The 19,779-nt window shown below is 40.5% G+C and overlaps 1 protein-coding gene across 4 annotated transcripts in view; it reads right to left on the minus strand.

Moving 5' to 3' along the window:
- The window catches only part of ZNF106 (zinc finger protein 106), a 76,039-nt gene that overhangs the window by 55,605 nt on the left and 655 nt on the right, over positions 1 to 19,779 (minus strand). For all 4 annotated transcript variants that reach the window (XM_064365933.1, XM_012442185.3, XM_012442183.3 and 1 more), the window contains exon 2: positions 1,859 to 1,944. In XM_064365933.1, coding sequence (XP_064222003.1) covers positions 1,859 to 1,912 — 54 coding nt within the window. In that variant the 5' untranslated portion in view covers positions 1,913 to 1,944. The remainder of the gene's footprint in view (positions 1 to 1,858; positions 1,945 to 19,779) is intronic.

Here is a 19,779-nt window from a genome sequence, read left to right on the forward strand (position 1 = left end):
TCAACACCAATTGTTCATAGTCCTATCTAAATAATTAACAATTATCCCTTCCAACTAACCCATTTTGTTATTTTCTTAAATCATATTGCTCACTTAAAGCAGGACATTCCCTTGCTTTAAAAAAAAAAAAAAAGCAAAAAAATAAAAACTACAATCAGCTACAATCAGCTTTCCTTAAAAAAATAAATAAAGCAGAAAAATAAAAACTACAATCAGTTTTTCCTAAGGCAGGAGTAGATAATTCTAGCCCTTCATTTAACTTCATTATGGTTACGGAAAAGTATGAAGAGATAAAAGTATGTTTGAAACCAGAGAAGAGCCAAAAAGATTTAAAATGGCAAAATCGCAAAACCATGGTATCAAGATAGGGCTGCTCTTCCATGAAACTCTGTTACCACATTGCTGAGCATTAGCCTATCCATCTCACATCTTCTCCCTACCTCTGTCCAACCTGAAAATAGTCATAAGGAATTTTGACTTACTGACAATTTGTATAGACCTTGGTCTAAATTTTTAAAACTAGAAGAGCATTCTTTAATATTTGTAAACAGTAGCAGGTATATTATTAAATATGATTTTAAAATCTCCACTGATTTTTCCATCACTAACAGAAATCCTACATAGAAAAAAAATTATCCCCCCAAGTCTACTTGGTGGATCATAATCAATCCCTCAGTCTGTCATCCAACACTGCTTATCAACTGTCTTCACTTAAATTACAAATTACTGTCCTGCTATTCCCAAGGCAAAAGTGTTTTAATCAGATAAGCCTTCTTGCCAACTCCCAGAACTGTCATACTCCATTCCATTTGTTGTTCTCCTACCTAACAACAGTATCTCTTCCTCATTTTTCTGAAACCATCACACTCTAGACACTTTTACCACTTCCACTCAGCTCCCCCTGGCTAACCTAGCCCATGATCCTCCCAGTTCTCTGAATTTCCAATGAAAATCAAGAGCATCTTAAAAGCAAAGAGAATAAATTCCTCAGTATTTAAACTAGCACACTACTCTGAAAGCAAATGATAAAGGCAGGTAAAAGGCAAAAAGTTATATAAATTGCTGTCAATTTTAGGTCCTAAAAAGATGTTTTGGCCAGGTAAGGTGGCTCACATCTGTAATCCTAGTACTCTGGGAGGCCAAGGAGGGTGGATCACCTGAGGTCAGAAAATCAAGACCAGCCTGGGCAATGTGGTAAAACCCTGTGTATATTAAAAATCCAAAATCAGCCAGGCCTGGCAGCAAGTGCCTGTAATTCCAGTCACTTGGGAGGCTGAGGCGGGAGAATCACTTGAACCAGGGAAGCAGAGGTTGCAGTGAGTGGAGATGGCGCCACTGCACTCCAGCCTGGCCAACACAGTAAGACTCCATTTAAAAAAAAAAAAAAAAAAAAAAAGATGTTTTACTTTGAGCAACATCCCCACCTAGTGGACTTCTAGGATATTGTTAATACCATTTCTGCTGTATTGCACTTTTCACAAGCATAGGCACAAACACAATGTAGGTACATATACTAAATGCTATATCCTTAGCTAATCAAAAAGTACATGATTTTAAAATTGGAGAAAGCAGTATAATTTGAAATAACCTTGGAATTTTAAGGTATCCTCTTTATAACTGGTTATTAAATTTCCCTATACCATCTAGTTGGAACACCTTCAAATTCTGGATAGAAGTTTAATAATACAGGTAGTGGCTTTATGAGGCAGTAATGAGAAAGAAACCAGTGGAATGAGACGATGGTTTAGGAAGGAAGCATAAATAAGACATTGTTAAAGTTTTACCCATCTATTAATAACATACATCTCTTTAAAAAAAATAGTCGTAAAGCCTCAGATTCTCCCTTTTCCATTATTACCTTTTTTGAGCTGTACACAATGTGGCACAATATGCATTTTCGTTCTCGTACCATAGTGACCAGATCTGAAGCACGCAACGTCACACCTGCAATGAGAAAGTAATATTTAGTAACCTTTTCTCCTCAGACACCTTCTGACATTCATCTTCAAAATTACAAGTCTTGTGTCTTCCGCATCTCCACCTTGCTCCTCCCCCAGTCTTCCCAAGCTTCCAGGTACATAGAGTAAACATTTTGGAAGCCATCCTTGATCCTTCTTTTTCACCCCATATCCACCCTCATTAGCAATCTACCAGTCCTACCTTGAAATACAGTCAAACTCCAACCACCTCTCACCACCCAGCACATCTATTATCTCACGTGGCATTACCCTACTACTGACGCTACTCCTTCCTGCTGCTCTTATCCTCTCACAGCTGTACCCAAAGACTCTTAGAAAAGAATTCTTTTTCTTTTTTGAAGACGAAGTTTCACTTTTGTTACCCAGGCTGGAGTGCAATTGCGCTATCTCGGCTCACCGCAACCTCCACCTCCTGGGTTCAAGCAATTCTCCTGCCTCAGCCTCCCGAGTAGCTGGGACTACAAGCGTGAACCACCATGCCCAGCTAATATTTGTATTTTTAGTACAGACGGGGTTTCAACATGTTGACCAGGATGGTCTCCATCTCTTTACCTCGTGATCCACCCGCCTTGGCCTCCCAAAGTGCTAGGATTACAGGCGTGAGCCACCGCGCCTGGTCAGAAAAGGATTCTTCTAAAGTTTAATTTAGAAAGGCCGGGCACAGTGGTTCACGCCTGTAATCCCAGCACTTTCAGAGGCCAAGGTGGGCAGATCACAAGATCAGGAGTTCGAGACCAACTTGGCCAATACGGTGAAACCCCATCTCTACTAAAAATACAAAAATTAGCTGGGCGTGGTTGGTGCACGCCTGTAGTCCCAGCTACTCGGGAGGCTGAGGCAGGAGAACTGCTTGAACCCGGGAGGTGGAGGTTGCAGTGAGCAGAGATTGCGCCACTGCACTCCAGCCTGGCAACAGAGCAAGACACGGTCTCAAATAAAAAAAAGTTTAAGTTAGAACATATACAGGTTGAACATTCCAAATCTAAAAATCTGAAATCTGAAATGATCCAAAATCAGAAACTTTTTAAATGTCAAAGTGATGCTCAAAGGAAATGCTCATTGAAGCATTTTAGATTTTGAATGTTTAGATATGGGATGTTCAGCCAGTAAGTATGCAAATATTCCAAGATCCAAAAAAATCTGAAATCTACAACACTTTTGGTCCCAAGCATTTCAAACAAAGGAATTCAACTTGTATGTAATTCCTCCGTGTTCAGAACTTTCCAGTGGCATCCATTTCACTCACAGAAAACCTAGTCTTTGCCATGGCTACAAAATCTTTTTCTCAGCCACACATGGTGCCTGACATCTGTAAACCCAGCACTTTGGGAGGCCGAGGTGGGGGATCACCTGAGGTCAGGAGTTTCAGACCATCCTGGCCAACATGGTGAAACCCCATCTCTACTAAAAATACAAAAAACTAGCCAGGCGTGGTGGCATGTACCTGTAATTATAGCTACTCGGGAGGCTGAGGCAGGAGAATCACTTAAACCCAGGAGGTAGAGGTTGCAGTGAGCTGAGACATGCCACTGCACTCCAGCTTAGGCAACTGAGTAAAATTCCATCTCAGAAAAGAAAAAATATATATTTTTCCCTCTTCCTCTCTGACCGCATGCTCTACTGTTCTTCCTCTATCATTCTAGTGCACGCGCATTGCCCTCATTGCTATTCCTTGATCACATCACAGATCCTCACACCTTACCGCCTCTACATTTCCTGTTCTCTGTCTGGAATATTCTTCCTTAAAAAGTCCTTATGGTTACTGTGGCTCATTCATTTCCATCAGGTATCTAAAATATTGCCTTATAGGAGAGGCGTTGCTTGATCCTCTATATAATATTGCACTTTCTGACACTCCACCTCTCCATACTGTTCCAGTTTCTCTATTCCCCTATGAATCGGCTTAATTATTATTATTAATTATTCCCTAAAAGGTCTCAACAATATCTGCTACCCCAGGTACTCTTGTGCAATGTGATCTTGCACAAAAAGATAGATAAAGTCTGTTTTCCTTCCCTGTGAACTATTTTGATGAATAAAATGTGGTAGAAGTGATGCTGTGTAACTTATGATGCTGGGTTTTCAGAAATCTGTACCTTCTGCCTCTGTTCACTTGTTATGTTCCCTCTTGAAAGCCAGCCACCATGCTGTGAGAACCCAAAGCCACAGGGAAAGGCCTGGTAGAACAGAACTGAGGCCCCCACTGAGCACCCAAACAACAACGAGGACCAACTGACAGCCAGAAGCAGAAGCCATCTTGGGGGCTCCAGGTCCAGGCACCAATGAGAGACTTGGGGAAGTGAGACCCAAACAGAAACCATCCAAAGAAGTCCTTTTTAACCCAGAGAATTGTGAGACACAATAGTTGATTTCAGGCAGTAAATTTTGGAAGTTTATGAACAAATGATATCTGAAATGTATCTTTTACTACATGACATTGTATGTGTTTGTTATTATCTGTCTCTGCCAATTACAATTTAAATTCCCTAAGAAAAAGAACTTTGTACATTTTGTTCACGAGTACAGTTCTGTCTATGACATGTCGTAAGCAATTCAAAAGTATTTGCTGATTATTCCAAATGGAACTATCCATCTTGGGTTACTAAATGTGAGAACAAGCTGAGTCAATACTGGGGTTTGAGGCCAGGCACAGTGGCTCACACCTGTAATATCAGCACTTTGGGAGGCTGAGAAGGGTGGATCACAAGGTCAGGAGTTCAAGATCAGCCTGGTCAAGATGGTAAAATTCAGTCTCTAATAAAAATACAAAAAAAATTAGCTGGGCATGGTGGTGGGCTATAAATCCAGCTACAGCAGAGGAGGAGGCAGAGAACTGCTTGAACCCAGGAGGCAGAGGTTGCAGTGGGTCAAGATCATGCCACTGCACTCCAGCCTGGGTGACAGGGTGAGACGTCATCTCAAAAAAAAAAAAAAAAAAAGTAACTGCCAGCAAAGAAAGTATTAAATCAATAAGGAAAACTTAGTATTTAAACCCTGAGGTGACATGATTCCAGACAAAGTAACTTTAGTTTGTATATTCTTAAATTGGGGAAATAGATAAATGCTATTAAGCTTTCCAAAATACTGTAATTAGCCTAGACTTCTAGATGAGAACCACTGATCTCTTTAAAGGCCTTGACGAAGACTAGAAGCCAGAGAAATACAAACCATCCAACTCTGTGATCTCAACAAGGTAAATGAGAAGTCACAAAATAAAAGTAAATAAGCAATTCAAACCTACTGCCATCCTCACTTTAGCCACCTTACTTTTCCCCTATGTCAATTAAATATACTCGTCATGAAATTTTTCAACTCTTCTCTAAATAACTATGAGAAAGACCTGTGATATTTGTTAGATCTAATATCCCAAAAACCCTGTCCTAGGTATTTTTTTCTCAATATCCTAATTACTATTCTGTCAATAAAATTACCATTCTCCCTAGGCAAAACCATACCACGTCTGGTTTTCTTTTAGACTCTCATACTTAGTCACCAAGTCACTCACACCCAGACAAGGAAATAAGACAGGGCAGATCACAGCCTGATTCTTTAACTCAGAATTATAACTAGTGTCAGTTTCCAATTCCTTACTTAATTCTGGAACTTAGCAAGCATTCTGCCCTAGAGGAAAAACTAATCCAGAAATAAGCTGAGATAACACAGACCCTAACAACGGAATACTACTACTAGCAAAAGTTATCATCTAACAGAGTAATCTATAAGCCCAAGACAGCTTGTACAAAGACTGTTATAAAACTGTAACCAGAGAGCTTGTTGCATTTAATAGTTCAAAGTTTGTATTTTTGTATTTAACAGTGTCATTTATATACATGTTTTTTCCCCAAAGGTTCACATCGTAATTGAAAACTCTGTGACATCAATAATAAGCACTGCAAGCTAATGAATGAGCCTATATGATCACTATTCTTCTCAAAGAATTTTGTTGTTCTCCATTCATCTCACTGTTTTTGAAACAGAGTCTCACTCTTGTCACCCAGGCTGGAGTGCTGCACGATCTTGGCTCACTGCAACCTTCAAGCGATTCTCCTGCCTCAGCCTCCCAAATAGCTGGGATTGCAGGCTCCCACCACCATACCCAGCTAATTTTTGTATTTTTAGTAGAGACAAGGTTTCACCATGTTGACCAGGCTGTTCTCTAACTTCTGACCTCAGGTGATCCACCAGCCTCGGCCTCCCAAAGTGCTGGGATTACAGGCATGAGCGGGTTAACAGTACCTTTAATAATCTTTATTTTGTTCATGTACAAAAGAAAATTTATTTACATAAAGCAGAACTGGATCATCATAAAGGTCTTTATCCTCAGTTTTCACATTGAGTACACTGAGGAGGAAGCAGGGGAGGGGTTGGTCTTGCTGTCTCCGGGGTGGCAGAGGCAGAGAAAAATCTATAAGTGGACCTGTGAACTGCAAGTCTGTGCGGTTCAAGGATCAACTGTATATTTTCTCTTCCTTAAGATTTCCTTAATAATATTTTATTTTCTCTCGCTTACTTTATTGTAAGGATACAGTATATAACATCTGTAACCTATAAAATATGTGTTAATTAACTGCTTATGCTATCAATAAGGCTGCTGGACAACAATAAACTATTAGTAGTTAAGTTTTGGGGGAGTCAAAAGCTATACATGGATTATTAACTTCACAGGGTATCGGCGCCCCCAACCCTCGAGCTGTTCAAGGGTCAACTGTATTTTTCTTTATCAGTCTATCTATGGGTTTGTTAATATTATTAGTATTTTCAAAGAACCAATTTTGTAATTTTGTCTATTGTCTTTTTCTTTCTTTCTTTTTTTTTTTTTTTTTTGAGATGGAGTCTCACTCTGTTGCCAGGCTGGAGTGCAGTGGCGTGATCTCGGCTCACTGCAACCTCTGCCTCCCAGGTTCAAGCGATCTCCTGCCTCAGACTCTTGAGTAGCTGCGACTACAGCCACATGCCACCACACCTGGCTAATTTTTTCTGTTTTTAGTTAGTCAGGATAGTCTGTGTTATCAGGATAGTCTTGATCTCCAGAAGTCATGATCCACCTGCCTCAGCCTCCCAAAGTGCTGGGATTACAGGTGTGAGCCACATGCCCAGCCGTCTTCTACTATTTCTTTAAGTTCTGCTGTTGTCGTTATTACCTTTCCTTTTATATACTTTGGGTTTATTTTGTTCTTCATTTACTGGCTTCTTAAGGTAGAACTTTAAGTCACTGTCTTTAGGACTTTTTTCTTTTCCAATAAATGTGTTTAAAGCCATAAACTTATCTGTAAGTGCTGCTTTAGTGGCATCCCACATTTGTTAGTACTATTTAATAAATGTTTTATTTTAGAATAGTTTTAGATTTATACAAAAATTGCAAAGATAGTATAGTTTCCATATACCCCATGTCTAATTTCCCATATTAACATCTTTCATTTGGCCAGGTGCAGTGGCTTACATCTGTAATCCCAGCACTTTTGGAGGATGGCTTGAAACCAAGAATTTAAGACCAGCTTGGCCGACACAGCAAGATTTGTGTATTCACAAAAAATTTAAAAATTATCCAGGTTAGCCGGGTGTGGTGGCTCATCCCTGTAATCCCAGCACTTTGGGAGGCCAAGGCGGGCGGATTGTCTGAGGTCAGGAGTTTGAGACCAGCCTGGCCAACATGGTGAAACCCTGTCTCTACTAAAAATACAAAAATTAGCCAGGTGTGGTTATGTTCGCCTGTAGTCCCAGCTACTTGGGAGGCTGAGGCAGCAGAAGCGCTTGAACCTGAGAGGCGGAGATTGCAGTGGGCTGAGATCAGGCCACTGTACACCAGACTGGGCAACAAGAGTGAAACTCTGTCTCAAAAAAAAAAAAAAAATTTACATTAGTATGTTACATTTGTCACAATTAACAAACCACTGTTATATTTGTCACAATTAACAAACCAATATTGATACATTGTTATTATGGAAGTCATATTTTATTCAGATGACCTCAGTGTATTTTTTGTTTGTATGTTTTTGACACAAAGTTTCGCTCTTGTTGCCCAGCCTGGAGTGCTATGGTGCTATCTCAGCTCACCACAACCTCCGCCTCCCAGGTTCAAGTGATTCTCCTGCCTCAGCCTCCCTAGTAGCTGGGATTAGAGGCATGTGCCACCATGCCCAGGTAATTTTGTATTGTTAGTAAAGATGGTGTTTCTCTGTGTTGGTCAGGCTGGTCTCGAACTCCCAACCTCGGGTGATCCACCTGCCTCTGCCTCCCAAAGTGCTGGGATTATAGGCGTGAGCCACATCATGCCCGGGCTTTTTAAAAAATATTTATTTATTTATTTATTTATTTATTTATTTATTTAATTTATTTATTTTTGAGATGGAGTCTTGCTCTGTCTCCCAGGCAGAAGTACAGTGGCATGACCTCAGCTCACTGCAACCTCCACCTCCCGGGTTCAGGCAATTCTCTTGCCTCAGCCTCTCCGGTAGCTGGGATTACAGGTACCTGCCACCACAACTGGCTAATTTTTGTATTTTTAGTAGATACAGGGTTTCACCATGTTGGCCAGGCTGGTCTAGAACTCCTGATCTCAGGTGATCTGCCCGCCTCAGCCTGGCAAAGTGCTGGGATTACAGGTGTCAGCCACTGTGCCCAGCCCAGATGTCCTTACTCTTTACCTCTTACCTTTTTTCTCTTCCAGCATGGCATCGAGGATACCATATTACATTTAGACATCATTTCTCCTTTGGCTCCTCTTGGCCATGACAGTTATCCCACAAATCTTGATGCCATATTTTCATTATCATTCAGTTCAAAATACTTTCTAATTTTTCTTGTGACTTCTTCTTTGATTCACAGATTTAGAAGATTCATTGAATTTCCAAATACTTGTGGCCTTTTATATACCTTGGTTTCTCATTTAAACTTATGAAGAGGCAGGGAGCAGTGGCTCACATCTGTAATCCCAGTACTTTGGGAGACTAAGGTAGGTGAATCACCTGAGGTTAAGTGTTCAAGACCAGTCTGGCCAACATGGTGAAACCCTGTTCCTACTAAAAATACAGTATTAGCCGGGTGTGGTGGTGAGCACCACGCTGGGCTAATGGTTTTATTTTGTAGAGATGGGATCTCTTCATGTTGGCCAGGCTAGTCTTGAACTCCTGGGCTCAAGCAATCCTCCCACCTCAGCCTCCCAAAATCTATACTAATTTTTTTTGTTGTTATCATCGAGAGAAGAAGTTTCAAATCTCTATGATAGTGAATTGTCTATTTCTTCCTTTAAGTGTATACATTTTTGCTTCATGTATTTTAAAGCTCTGATATCAGGCACAAGCATGGTTATAACTGTTACATCTTTCTCATGAACTGACCTTCTGTTGTTATGAAATGATCCCTTTAACTCTGGTGATACTTTTTATATTGAAGTCTATTTTATCTGATCTGAATATAACCACTCTAGGCTTCTCATACTACTTTGTATGATCTTTTCCTATGCATTTGCTTTTAGCCATTCTGACTTTACGGACTGAATCAGTGTCTTTCCAATAAATTCAATGAAATTATTAATAGAGTTGAATTAGGCCTACCATTTTCTTATTTTTAGCTCCTCCATTTTTGTTGTAATACCTGTTTCGGTCTTGTTATATTGACTTTAATTTTTCTACTAGTTTTATTTAGCAACACTTCTTTACATTATTACATACTCCCCCACCAGTGGTTGCTTTAGGAATTCTAACACATATCTTTACCATTATACTCTTACTATGTTAAAAAGTACCACTACAGGTAATATGTAAAAACCCTGCAACCATATAGACCCATTTACCCTCACTCATAATCCCATGTTTTATGGTATATGTTTTATATCTACCATATGTAATGAACCCCACAAGATGATGCTTTTTTGTGCTGTAGTCATTTTTAGGAAATAAAAAAGAAACTCTTAAACTATCGATCCAGATACAAGTTCTAACCCTCATTCTTTTCTGAAGATTCAACTTTTCATCTGGTATCATTTCCCTACAGCCTGAAGAACTACGTTTAGCATTTCTTATAATGCAGATCTGCTAGCAATGAATTATCTGACAATGTCTATATTCTTTCTCTCTCTCTTTTTTTGGTTTGAGACAGAGTCTTGCTCTGTTGCCGAGGCTGGAGTGCAGTGGTGCCATCTCAGCTCACTGCAACCTCTGCCTCCCAGGTTCAACCGATTCTCCTGCCTCAGCCTCCCAAGTAGCGGGGATTACAGGCACCCGCCATCATGCCTAGCTAATTTTTTTTGTATTTTTAGTAGAGATGAGGTATTGATTTTTGTTCTTTTACTTGTGTTTCAGTAATATCTAACTTGGTTGACTTACTACAAACTCTGTCTCTTAGGTAGCAGATGCAATCTCAATTCAGTTTTTTCATCCTTAGCTGGGCTTCTTTGGAGTCTGCTCCACATATGCATAATTCAACAGTCTGACAAGACTTGGGCAGAGTTTATTCACAGAGCTTGACGCTTCTCTCTCTGCTTTCCAGGATTCTTCTCTTACTTTCCAACAGCTGTGGTTGCCTTGAGCTTCATCTTTTGGTTCTTCAGGCCACAAAGACTAAAGTTTACTACTATTGGAATTTTAAGCACCCTACGTGACATAGATCAGAGCCTGCCCTAAAGTTAGAAGCCATGAAAATGGGAAATTACTCCAAGTAGTCCCATTCTTGTGTTAATTTCCCTCTAGAATCTGCTTGGTTGCTTGTAACTCTCCAGTAGATTTTACTGGTATTATGTATTTGTGTCCAGATGTAATGCTTGTTATCTATGGGAGAGCTGGCCAGGAGGAGCTTACTCAGCTGATGACCAGAACAGGACTTCCAGGTTTGCACTTTTGAGAGCCACCAGCCTGTTTGAATGGCTACAGGCAATGCTCAAGCAGGTCAGACTGATTAAAGAAGATATATCCTCAATCATGTGATGGAGTAGGAGGCCCTCGGTTTAGTGACAAAATCTGCTGGGATCTGGGTGACTTTTGAATGGCAATTGTTCTCCATAAGGTGGCTCAGCCATTCTAGCCTACTTCAATTTTACAATGCCTCCATCCAAATATACACACTCAGCCAGACACAGAAAAAGCCATTCTCATACATGCTTATGTTTTATGCCTTTGTCTCTCACTATTAAAGCCCTTCAGAGGCATCTAATTATGAAAGATATAAATCAACATATTGAAAAGGTCTTACAGGCTGGGCTCAGTGGCTCACGCCTGTAATCCCAGCACTTTGGAAGGCCAAGGCGGGTGGATCACGAGGTCAGATCAAGACCATCCTGGCTAACACAGTGAAACCCTGCCTTAAAAAAAAAATAAAGGGTCTTACAAGACTCACTTGACACAACCTTTGCTAATGTATATTATGTAGGTTTGAGCTACTTTCTCGTAGATCTCTGTGATCCAGACAAAATGGCATTTTCAGTACTTCCCACCTACCAGTCTCCTCCCACCTTAGGGCTTTTTCATGTGCTGGCGCCTCTCCTTGGAAGGCTCTTACTCCTTTTCATCTAATTAACTACTCATCCTTCAAATCTCAGTCCAAATGTCAGTTGCCTAGGAAAGCACTCCCTCATCTCCCAGACTACAGCATACCCCTCACTGTGCACTGCTCTTCTGAAACCCTGTCCCTGAAACCCTGTCCCTTCTTTATAACACTTATCCCAGTTGTAGCTATTTCTGGGGCACACTGTAAAGCAGCAATTCTCAATCACATCAGACCCAACTGTTTTTTCCTAAAACATTTCATTGTGGAAATTTTCATTCATACATAAAAATAGGAAGATTATTGTAACAATCCCCAGTGTTCTTATCAACCAGCTTCCCCAGTTGTCACCACACAATTTTTTCTTTTTCTTTTCTTTTGGAGATGGAATCTCGCTCTGTCACCCAGGCTGGAGTGCAGTGGCATGATCTGGGCTCACTGCAACCGCTGCCTCCTGGGTTCAAGCGATTCTCCTGACTCAGACTTCTGAGTAGCTGGGACTACAGGTGCATACCACCATGCCCAGCTACTTTTTCACATTTTTAGTAGAGTCAGGGTGTCACCATGTTAGCCAGGATGGTCTTGATCTCCTGACCTCGTGATCTGCCTGCCCCAGCCTCCCAAAGTGCTAGGATTACAGGCGTAAGCCACTGCGCCAGCACAATTTTTTCTTTAAAGATATTTTATACCCAATGAGAATATGCGGACCCAGGGAGAGGAGCATCACACACAAGGGACAGTTGCAGCGGGGAGGGGATAGGGGAGAGACAATGGGGGATGGTGAGGGAGGGGAGGGTGGGGAGGGATAACATGGGGAGAAATGCCAGATATAGTATGCACCTAAAGTAAAATAAATTAAGAAAAATTAAAAAAAAAAAAAAAGACTTGGAACCAACCCAAATGCCCATTGATGATAGACTGGACAGGGAAAATGTGGCACATATACACTATGGAATACTATACAGACATGAAAAATGATGAGTTCATGTCCTTTGCAGGGACATGGATGAACCTGGAAACCACCATTCTCAGCAAACTGACACAAGAACAGAAAATCAAACACCATTATGTTCTCACTCATAGGTGGATGTTGAACAATGAGAACACATGGACACAGGGAGGGGAGCATCACACACTGGGGTCTGTGGGGGGGAAATAGGGGAGGGACAGTGCAGGGTGGGGAGTTGGGGAGAGATAGCATGGGGAGAAATGCCAGATATAGGTGATGGGGAGGAAGGCAGCAAACCACATTGCCATGTATGTACCTATGGAACAATCTTTCATGTTCTTCACATGCACCCCAAAACCTAAAATGCAATAAAAAATATATCAAAAAAAAGAGAGATATTTTATACCTTCTTTTTATTATAAATCTTTTGTAATAACCTTCTTATCTCTTCCTAAAATAAAATGCAGAGCTACTGTAACTTACTTACACTTGTAAAATTTTAAATATCAATATAATGTGCTAACTATAACAAAAATGAAAAAGAAAAATGAGTTATAAAATAACATGTATATCAACATATAAATGCTCAGACATGACTATATTAGAAGAAAACTATAAATGTGACTACTATAAAATCAGACTTATATAGACAAGTATGTGATATTGTTGATAAAAAATACCATGAATAGGCCAGGCACTTGTGAGGCATTGAAAGTCTGCTTAAACAGAGATGTTATAATCTCAATAATATAAGAGGAACACTTCACATAATGATCAAACTTAATGTCATTTCCTTTATCTGACTAGTCTCAGTCACTAAAATCACAGCTCTGAGGGAATGGATATGGGCTAAGTTTAATAATAAATATAGGCAGCCGGGCACAGTGGCTCACATCTGTAATCCCAGGACTTTGGGAGGCCAGGGTGGGCAGATCACCTGAGGTCGGGAGTTTGAGACCAGCCTGGCCAACATGGCAAAACCCCATCTCTACTATAAATACAAAAAAATTAGCCAGGCATGGTGGTGGGTGCATGTAATTCCAGCTACTCAGAAGGCTGAGGCAGGAAAATCACTTGAACCCAGAAGTCAGAGGTTGCACTGAGCCAAGATTGTGCCATTGCACTCCAGCCTGGGCAAGAAGAGAGAAACTCTGTCTCCAAAAAAAATAATAATAATAATTAGCCGGGCGTGGTGGCACGACCCTGTAATCCCAGCTACTTGGGAGGCTGAGGCAGGAGAATCGCTTGAACCTGGGAGGTGGAGGTTGCAGTGTGCACTCCAGCCTGGATGACAGTGATATTCTTTTTTCCTGTTTTAAAAAAAAAAAAAAAAAAAAAAAGATGAAACCCAGCTCTATTAATCACTAGTTGTGTGGTCTTCAGTAATTTAATCTTTCTGTGCCTCAGTGTCTATATGTATAAAAGAATTATGATATTAGTATCAATGCCATAGGGCTATTGTGAGGAATAAATTAGTAAATCTATTCAATCATGCCTATGTAATGAAATAAATTAGTAAACCCACATGAAGCATTTTACACAAAATATTTTATTCACCAAATCTTTTCTATATTATTAGTATAATTATTCACTTAATGACTGCCTCTGCCAAGAGACTGCAAGCTCCATGATGGCTAGCAAGAATGCCTTCTTGTTCATTGTTTTATTCCCATTACCTAGATGATGTCATCTAGGTATATATTAGGTATTCAGTATTTGTTATATAAATGAATACAAATTAACAAAGATGTTTGTAACAGAAATAAAAATAAAAACGAGTATAATCTTCAACAGTATTATTTTAGGTTATACTGATAAGGTGCTTATATATATGGATGTCAGAATTTATCCTCATGATATGCACTCATGTAGAGTATCTCTATAGGGATTCCAGTGAAACTGCTAACAGACATGGTCTCTGACAAAAGAACTGAGGGCATGAGGGTCAGGGATGGATTTACTTTTCACTGAAAATCCTTCCGTACTTTCCAAAAATTTGAGCAATACACATCAGTGTTTTTGAAATTAAAGCAGCAAGCCATTGTGGCACGTTTCTGTAATCCCAGCTATGAGGGAGACTAAGGCAGAAGGACTGTTTGAGCCCAAGAATTTGAGAGTAGCCTGGGCAATATAGCAAGACCTCCATCTCTGTTTTCATTAAAAAATGGAAAAAAAAAAAAAACCCTAAAAAAAAAAAACCACACTCATATTTTTAACTAGTAATTTTTTTTTTAAACCTAGAAGACTTTAGGCCTACAAATCAAGACTGCTATGATTAGTTCCAGGTATGGTAATTTTTGAAACTCTAGAAATCTAGAGAGATGATTTTCACGTATTTTTTAACTTTCAGAATGTCTAATTATAGACTATTACACTACATAGCTCTGATCTGGTTTACTGATACTCGAAAATTATCTTATTAGACACTGATTATCTGCCTAAAAAGCAACAAAGAAGATACCAAGTAATGTAACTACTACAGTAGTAATATTTTACATTTATATACTAGCTTATAAAGTAGGGTAAAAAAGCATGGACCTTGGAATTAGACAAAAATACTTAACATGACTACTACCTTGAGTAAATCTTAACCTCTCCAAACTTCAAATTCATCCTTTATAAAAATGGAATGGTTAACACGGATTCAGTTTAAAAAAAAATTCTTTGTTTTAAAAGTAATCACTTCGGGCCAGGCGCGGTGGCTCACGCCTGTAATCCCAGCACTTTGGGAGGCCGAGGCGGGTGGATCACGAGGTCAAGAGATCGAGACCATCCTGGTCAACATGGTGAAACCCTGTCTCTACTAAAAATACAAAAAACTAGCTGGGCATGGTGGCGCGTGCCTGTAATCCCAGCTACTCAGGAGGCTGAGGCAGGAGAATTGCCTGAACCCAGGAGGCGGAGGTTGCGGTGAGCCGAGATCGCGCCATTGCACTCCAGCCTGGGTAACAAGAGCGAAACTCCGGCTCAAAAAATAAATAAATAAATAAAAGTAATCACTTCTATTCTGAATAGAACTAATGCTAGTGGTTTTAAAATGTAAAAGGTACAAAAGGGCTTACAGCTGGTTTCAAACAGAGACATTAATTTAACAATGGAGAACCCAGATTCACCATCTGACCTCACTAATCAATCTCAGCACCAATAATAGGTGGAAAGCTAAAGTACACAACATGGCCTATGATATCATCCCTAAAGTGTTTCACCTGAATCATATCAAGTGGTCCGCTCTAACTTCCAGTTTGTGGTAACAAGTGAAATTATATCACCAGAAACCAATCAGAGACAAATCTAAATAACTGACCAGGTCCTTTCAACAAGTCATGTGGAGGGGGTATCGAGGGAAAGAGATGGAAAAAGGTAACTATAATAGATTAAAAGAGACTTGGAGAGATATAAAAATCAAATTAAATCTGTGGCCGTTGATTAGAAACTGGATTTTTAAAGTTTTTTAAAAAAATGATCAATCTGGAGAAATTTTAGTAAGAATTGAGTATTAGACAATATAGAGGAATTAATGTTCACTGTAATTATATTAAGATTGTGTGAGAAAATGTTTTTTATTAGAGACATTAAAATATTTAGGGGGTAAACGTCAAGAATAGGCCAAATACAAAAATACAAAAAATACTAATACAATACTAAAAGGCAAAAAATTAGCCAGGTTTATTGGTGCATACCTGTAGTCCCAGGAGTCTCTGTTGCCCAGGCTGGAGTGCAGTGGCATAATCTGGGCTCACTGCAACCTCTGCCTCCCGGGTTCAAGCAATTCTCCTGCCTCAGCCTCCTGAGTAGCTGGAATTACAGGCGTGCGCCACCATGCCTGGCTAATTTTTGTATTTTTAGTGGAGACCAGGTTTCACCCTGTTGTTCTTGCTGGTCTCGAACTCCTGACCTCATGATGCGCTCACCTCGGCCTCCCAAAGTGCTGGGATTACAGGATTGAGCCACCACGCCCAGCCAAAAAAAAAAAATTTTTTTTCTTAATTAGCTGGGCATGGTGGAACACACCCATAGTCCCAGCTACTGAGAAAGCTGAGGCAGGAAGAGGATTGCTGGGGCCCAGGAGTTTGAGGGTGCAGTGAGCCATGATCATGCCACTGCACTTCAGCCTAGGTGACTGAGAAAGACCCTGTCTCAAAAAAAAAAAAAAGCTTTTAGGGGGCCGGGCGCGGTGGCTCAAGCCTGTAATCCCAGCACTTTGGGAGGCCGAGGCGGGTGGATCACGAGGTCAAGAGATCGAGACCATCCTGGTCAACATGGTGAAACCCCGTCTCTACTAATACAAAAAATTAGCTGGGCATGGTGGCGCGTGCCTGTAATCCCAGCTACTCAGGAGGCTGAGGCAGGAGAATTGCCTGAACCCAGGAGGCGGAGGTTGCGGTGAGCCGAGATCGCGCCATTGCACTCCAGCCTGGGTATCAAGAGCGAAACTCCGTCTCAAAAAAAAAAAAAAAAAAAAGCTTTTAGGGAACATGATTACCAGTCCCTTCTGTTTCCTAGCCACCACCAATTCCAGCCACTCTTAGAAGTTTGTTTTCTGGAGATATTTTTCAATATTTTTGCGTTAAAATATATAATATAAAATTTACCATCTTAAACATTTAAGTGTAGTTTAGTGGTATAATATATTCATAAGGTACATCAGTACCATCCATCTCCATAACTATTTTCATCTTGCGTAACTGAAACTTTGTATCTGTTAAACAATAACTCCTCATTTCCCCCTTCCCCAACCCCTAGCAACCACTCTACTTTCTGCCTCTATGATTTTGACTGTACTCCACAGAGGATATTCTATGCTCATACAGTTGTCCCTCGCTATCCATAGCTAATTGGTTCCAGGGCCCCCCTCAATACCAAAATCTGAGAATGCTAAAGACCCTTATGTGAAATGGCATAGTATATGCATGTAACCTACACATACCTTCTGTATACTTTAAATTATCTCTACATTACATACAATGCCTACACATAACTTCATTTCTGTGGATGCAATGTAGTACGTACTCAGCAGGTAGCAAATTCAAGTTTTCCTTTTCAGAGCTTCATGAAAGTTTTTCCCCCAAATATTATTCATCCAAAGTTGGTGAATCCATGGATGCAGATCCCATGGACGGATATGGAGGACCAACTGTATAAGCAATACATATATTTTTATAAAACCACAGTGGTTGCAAAATGCACACCTTCTTTTGCACCTTTTCTTTCTCACCATATCGGAGGTCACTCAATATTAGCACATATAGAGCTGGCTCATTCTTTCTAGCACATGGATACATTTATTTAACCAATCCTTTACTGATGAACACCTGGGAACTTCTTGATAGTTTCTTTCAGATTAATATATGCATGCACACACACTGGACTGTAGGGCTTCCACTAGTGATTTCACATGCTAGAGGTCCAAGTAGAGTATTCATATGTAACTTGTCTGCCTCGGTGCTTTTATTCATTGGGTACGCAAATTAATCCTGAACTCTCCAAGATTCTCCAATTACAAAACACAATGCATAGACTTCTCACTGACCCATTCCCGGTCCCAGAACCAAGTCATCTAGCATCTACCATTATTCCTTTCTACTCTTGTAGAGCAGCCTTCAAACTGCATGTGTTCTAATCTAGATGTACAATAATCACTATTCATAGTTTCACCTGAATCATATCAAGTGCTCTGCTCTAACTTCCAGTTTGTAGTAACAAGTGAAATCCTATCACCAGAAACCAATCAGGGACAAATCTAGATAACTGACCAGGTCCTTTCAACAACTCACTTGGAGGGGGTAGCGAGGGAAAGAGGGGGGAAAAGGTAACTGTTCTAGATTAAAAGAGAATTCAAGAGATATAAAAATCAGATGAAATCTATGGCCTTTTTAGTATCCAGGCTGGGCAAGGAGGCTCAAGCCTGTAATTTCAGCACTTTCGGAAGCTGAGGTGGGCGCATCACCTGAGGTCAGGAGTTCGAGACCAGCCTGGCCAACATGATGAAACAGTATCTCTACCAAAAATACAAAAATTTGCCGGGGGTGGTGGTGGGTGCCTGTAATCCCAGCTACTCGGGAAGCTGAGGCAGGAGAATCGCTTGAATCAGGGAAGCGAACATTGCAGTGAGCAGGGTTTGCCCCACTGCACTCTGGCCTGGACGACAGAGCAAGACTTGTCTCCGGGGAAAAAAAAAAAAAAAAAAAGGAGTTAACTCTAGAAACTATAACTGTAATGCAGTTTGCTTGGGAAAAGACGTGCTTTGGAATCGTATTAAGTGAATTTCACCACTTACTCTAGCTAGTTTAGCTTGAGCAAATTACCAGCAGAATCCCAGCGATCTCATTTGAAATGCTGCAAAAACCTACTTTCCATTACAATATCTCGTTAATATTTTTATGACACACCTAAATGTATTTGGCAAATGTGTAGTAGATAATAAATAAATTCTAGTTGCATCTGAATATTGTCGTCCCTATTTCATTCACGACCAAACTTGAGAACGGGGCTTAAAGCAAAAAAAAAAAATTTTTTTTTTTTTTTTTTTTTTTTTTTTTTTTTTTTTTTTTTTTTTTTGAGACGGAGTTTCGCTCTTGATACCCAGGCTGGAGTGCAATGGCGCGATCTCGGCTCACCGCAACCTCCGCCTCCTGGGTTCAGGCAATTCTCCTGCCTCAGCCTCCTGAGTAGCTGGGATTACAGGCACGCGCCACCATGCCCAGCTAATTTTTTGTATTAGTAGAGACGGGGTTTCACTATGTTGACCAGGATGGTCTCGATCTCTTGACCTCGTGATCCACCCGCCTCGGCCTCCCAAAGTGCTGGGATTACAGGCTTGAGCCACCGCGCCCGGCCAAAAAAAAAAAAAAAAAAAAAAATTTTTTTTTGAGACTGAGTCTCGCTCTCTCGCCCAGGATGGAGTGCAGTGGCGCGGTCTCGGCTCACTGCAACCTCCGCTTCCCAGGGTTCAACCGATTATCTGCCTCAGCCTCCAGAGTACTGGGATTACAGGCGCCCACCACCACGTCCGGCCAATTTTTTGTATTTTTAGTACAGATGGGGTTTCACCGTCTTGGTCAGGCTGGTCTTGAACTCCTTGACCTCCTGATCCACCCGCCTAGGCCTCCCAAAGATCGCAGGCGTGAGTCACCGCGCCCGGCCCTTAAAGCAAATTTTAAGGTTTCCCATGGGATTTACAACAGTACTAAGCTCTTAGTAAGTACTCAAAAGTTACTTGTGGTTTGAATAGACTGGATATAAACCATTACAGTGGATACAGCACTTGTTTGCTAAGCAAGAGAACTCCCTTACCTAGAATGGCAGTCTCAAGTTGCTAAAAGCCATGGATATCTCAAACTTCTCAACAAATCTTACTCTCAAAGATGATTAAAC

Source organism: Aotus nancymaae, unplaced genomic scaffold, assembly GCF_030222135.1.
Source record: "Aotus nancymaae isolate 86718 unplaced genomic scaffold, 86718_ANA_hifiasm-v0.15.2.pri h1tg000062l, whole genome shotgun sequence".
In the NCBI taxonomy this organism is placed as follows: domain Eukaryota; kingdom Metazoa; phylum Chordata; class Mammalia; order Primates; family Aotidae; genus Aotus; species Aotus nancymaae.